This window comes from Tupaia chinensis, unplaced genomic scaffold (assembly GCF_000334495.1).
Source record: "Tupaia chinensis unplaced genomic scaffold, TupChi_1.0 Scaffold000330_1, whole genome shotgun sequence".
In the NCBI taxonomy this organism is placed as follows: domain Eukaryota; kingdom Metazoa; phylum Chordata; class Mammalia; order Scandentia; family Tupaiidae; genus Tupaia; species Tupaia belangeri.
This window is the reverse complement of record NW_006159824.1, coordinates 1,873,854-1,877,255: the sequence shown is the minus strand read 5'-3', so window position 1 is coordinate 1,877,255 and position 3,402 is coordinate 1,873,854. Positions and strand designations below refer to the sequence as shown.

At 50.8% G+C, this 3,402-nt stretch overlaps 1 protein-coding gene across 1 annotated transcript in view; it reads left to right on the top strand.

The window, feature by feature from the left end:
• LOC102488255 (arachidonate 15-lipoxygenase) overlaps positions 1–3,402 on the top strand; it is a 143,746-nt gene that overhangs the window by 136,329 nt on the left and 4,015 nt on the right. Inside the window, exons 4-8 of the mRNA XM_006151903.2 lie at positions 302–383; positions 465–587; positions 749–852; positions 1,047–1,207; positions 1,905–2,048. Of these exons, the coding sequence (XP_006151965.1) occupies positions 302–383; positions 465–587; positions 749–852; positions 1,047–1,207; positions 1,905–2,048 (614 nt within the window). The remainder of the gene's footprint in view (positions 1–301; positions 384–464; positions 588–748; positions 853–1,046; positions 1,208–1,904; positions 2,049–3,402) is intronic.

Sequence of the window (3,402 nt, the reverse complement as noted above, 5' to 3'; positions counted from 1 at the left end):
GTGGTGGTGAGTGTGAGGAGGCCTCTGGGGCTACGGGAGGCTGGGGGCATGAATGCGTGACTAAGAGGGTGCAGAAGCATGGGGACTGGAACCTGGACAGCAAGAGGGCAAGGGGATTTTAGTAAGTTGAGGAAGAGGCAGGCTGCTGGAGCCTACGAAGCAGGGCATGGAGGCTGGGGGGAGGTGGGAGGTGCTGCTGAGGGGACAGGGGCCAGCCAGAAGGATGGGCTGAGGAGGCAGACTTGGCAGGGACAGAGGAGAGACTCAAACGCCATTGCCCATGCTGTTTTCCGTACACTAGGCCGCACTGTGGTTGACGACCCCCAAGGCCTGTTCAGGAGACACAGGGAAGAGGAGCTGGAAGACAGGAAGAAGGTGTACAGGTTCGCCCCACTCCCCTGACCTCACAGTGAGCCTGTGACTCTTTCGGTGTACCGATGTCTGATTTCATGTTTTCCTTGCAGGTGGGGTAACTGGAAGGATGGGTTAATCCTGAATGTGGCGGGGGCATGCATAAATGACCTCCCTGTAGACGAGCGATTTCTGGAGGACAAGAGAATTGACTTTGAGGCATCTCTGGCCAAGGGGTAAGGAGCAGGGATCTGGGGGAGAGTAGAAACCCTGGTCTAGTGGATGCCTGTGGGTTTATGGACTGCACTTGACTGGACCAACACTGGATAGGTGCCTGTGGCTGTGATGTCTGATTGTATGATTCACTCTCAAACACTTTGCCCCATCCTTCCTGAAGGCTGGCAGAACTCGCTATCAAAGATAGTTTAAATATCTTGGCGAACTGGAATAATGTGGATGACTTCAACAGGATTTTCTGGTGTGGCCCAAGCAAGCTGGCTGGTGAGTACCCCTTACCTCCCAGTACCTCCCCGAGCACCCTTACCTCCAGACTCTTCTCTATCCTGGGGAATTGAGAGAACCAGGGCTGGGAGACTGGGTCCCTATGGTAGGCTGGGCCAAGTGGGGATGGTTTGGAGGGCATTGGGAGGGCAGGAGCTTCGATCCCCCAGTGTGCTCATCCCCTGCATCCCCAGTGCAGGTGCGGGACTCCTGGAAGGAGGATGCCTTATTTGGGTACCAGTTTCTCAATGGTGCCAACCCCATGCTGCTGAGACGCTCCTGTCACCTTCCCGACCGCCTAGTGTTTCCTCCAGGGATGGAGGAACTGCGGGCCCAGCTGGAGAATGAACTCAGGGTATGGACACCAGAGCTCCAAGGAGTCGAACAGTGAAAGGGGGACGAGGTCAGCATGGACTTTGCTGCTGTGGGGTCCGTTATGAGCCTGGCTTTCCCCGTACCAGCAGGAAGGGATTTTGCAGGAGAAGTTCTGAGCAGTCCTGGAGAGGTGCAGCTACAAGGCCTTCCCCCATGAGCATAGCACGCTGTGGAGGGAGGGTGTACCAGGTGGGATGATCGATAGAGACAGAGTCAAATGAGAGATGGGACTAGACCTTGTGCCAGAGATACAGGAGGGTGCCGAGTAAGAGAATCAGGGTCAGATGGGTGTGGTTGTTACTCAGGAGTCAACACGGAACAATTGAGAGGGATAATTCATGGGAAGACAGACCTGGATTCAAATTCTGGCTCTGCCATTTGTAAACAGTGTGACCTCAAGCAAGATAGTCAACATCTATGATTATCTGTATCTTCTTCTGTAGAAGTGGGCTTATTCAAGTATGTAAATATATGCATGTAAGTGTATATATATTATATATATGTTAAATATATTATATATATTTTTGAAGAGAAACAATTAGCATGTTATCTAGTACTTAGCACAAAGTAGCTGATGAGGAAACGTTAGTTCCTTGCTCTTTCTCTTCCTTCAGGAAACCAGGTGGGAAGAAGATACCTTATACTGACAGCATCCCATGCCCCCTCTCTCCATGTAGGCGGGCACACTGTTTGAAGCTGATTACTCTCTACTGGATGGGATCAAGGCCAATGTCATCCTGTGTAGACAGCAGTACCTGGCTGCCCCTCTGGTCATGCTGAAATTGCAGTCTGATGGGAAACTCTTGCCCATGGTCATCCAGGTGAGAGGACCCAGGATTTCTGCTCCCTCATGGTTGACTCTCTCAGCTCACTTCTTCATGAAATATCTCTGAACACTCACTCTCTTTAAAGGCACCATGCTAAGGCCCTGGGGGAGACATTGAAGTAGCAAATGTTCATGGACTTTGATGTTAAGGGCTTTGCAGCATAGTTGGAGACACACACTGGGGAAATCGGAATAGCTCCAGTCTTGAGGATGGAGACATTCTGAGGGGATGGTTGGAGGTGGGGTGGTCATGGGCCTTGGAGAAGGGTCGGGAAATACACAAGCAGGAGTGAGGAAAAGGATCTGTCCCCAGGGGCAAGATTTTTGGTGGACTGGAATATTAGGGAATGTTAGGGACTGGAGGATCGGGAATAACATGAGGTTGGAGGAACTAGACTGATGCAAGGTAGGAGTATAAACATGGGAGGACAGCAAAGGCTTTCTGAAAGATGCTGTGGACACAGTGCAGCAACTGTGTTTCAGATAGACGGGAGAAGGGAGACACTAGAGGCAGGGATTAGAGTACATGCTACAATGACTGTCCAAGGTAGAAAATTGGGCTCAGAGGGGGGAGTTGTGTAGGGGTGGAGTGGCAAGATGGATAGACGTGCAGAGGGAGGTTCAACCAGCCTGAATCAAGGAGGGAAGAAAAGGAGAGTTGGGATGGGCATCTGAATAAACGGGACATATGAAGAGAAAAAGATGCTTAGACAGGCTGTGTCTTGCCACGTTTGAGCTAATGGGAAGACATTCAAATTGTCTAGCAGTCAGCTAAGCACTGGAAACTTAGTGGCTTGTGGGGAGGAGGTGTGAGAGATAGGGGAGAGGCTGAGATTTCTGAGGAGAGTGTGGGAGGAAGGAATTGGAGGCGGGGACTGTAAGGGGAACTGGGAGCAGGAGCAGGCAGTAGAGGAGCAGTTTCTGCAGAAGGCTGAGGGCAGAGCAGTGGGCACTGTGTTAGTGCACTGAGTGAGCAGGAAAAGGAGGGAAAGAAACAGCTGTAGGAGGTCACAGCAGTAAAATTGAGAAAGCTGAGGCCAGCCGGTGGTAGGGTAGTTGAGGTGTTGGACTCCCACATGGCTGACCATGGTTCAAGTCCCGGTCCTGGTGGCTTGCTTTTTCATTTTCGCTCTCTCTATGTCTCTCTCTGGTGAATATGTATGTCCTTTAGTAAACTGAAAAATAATAATAAGTAAAAAGTTAAAATAATTCTTAAAGACGGGACCAGCAGTTGGCATAAATGCTACGTTGCTGGACTCCCTTGTAGTTGACTGTGGTTTGAGTTCTGGATATGGTGGCTTAAACTCATGCCAGGCACATGTGCATGTGTGCCCAAGATCCCGAGAGGA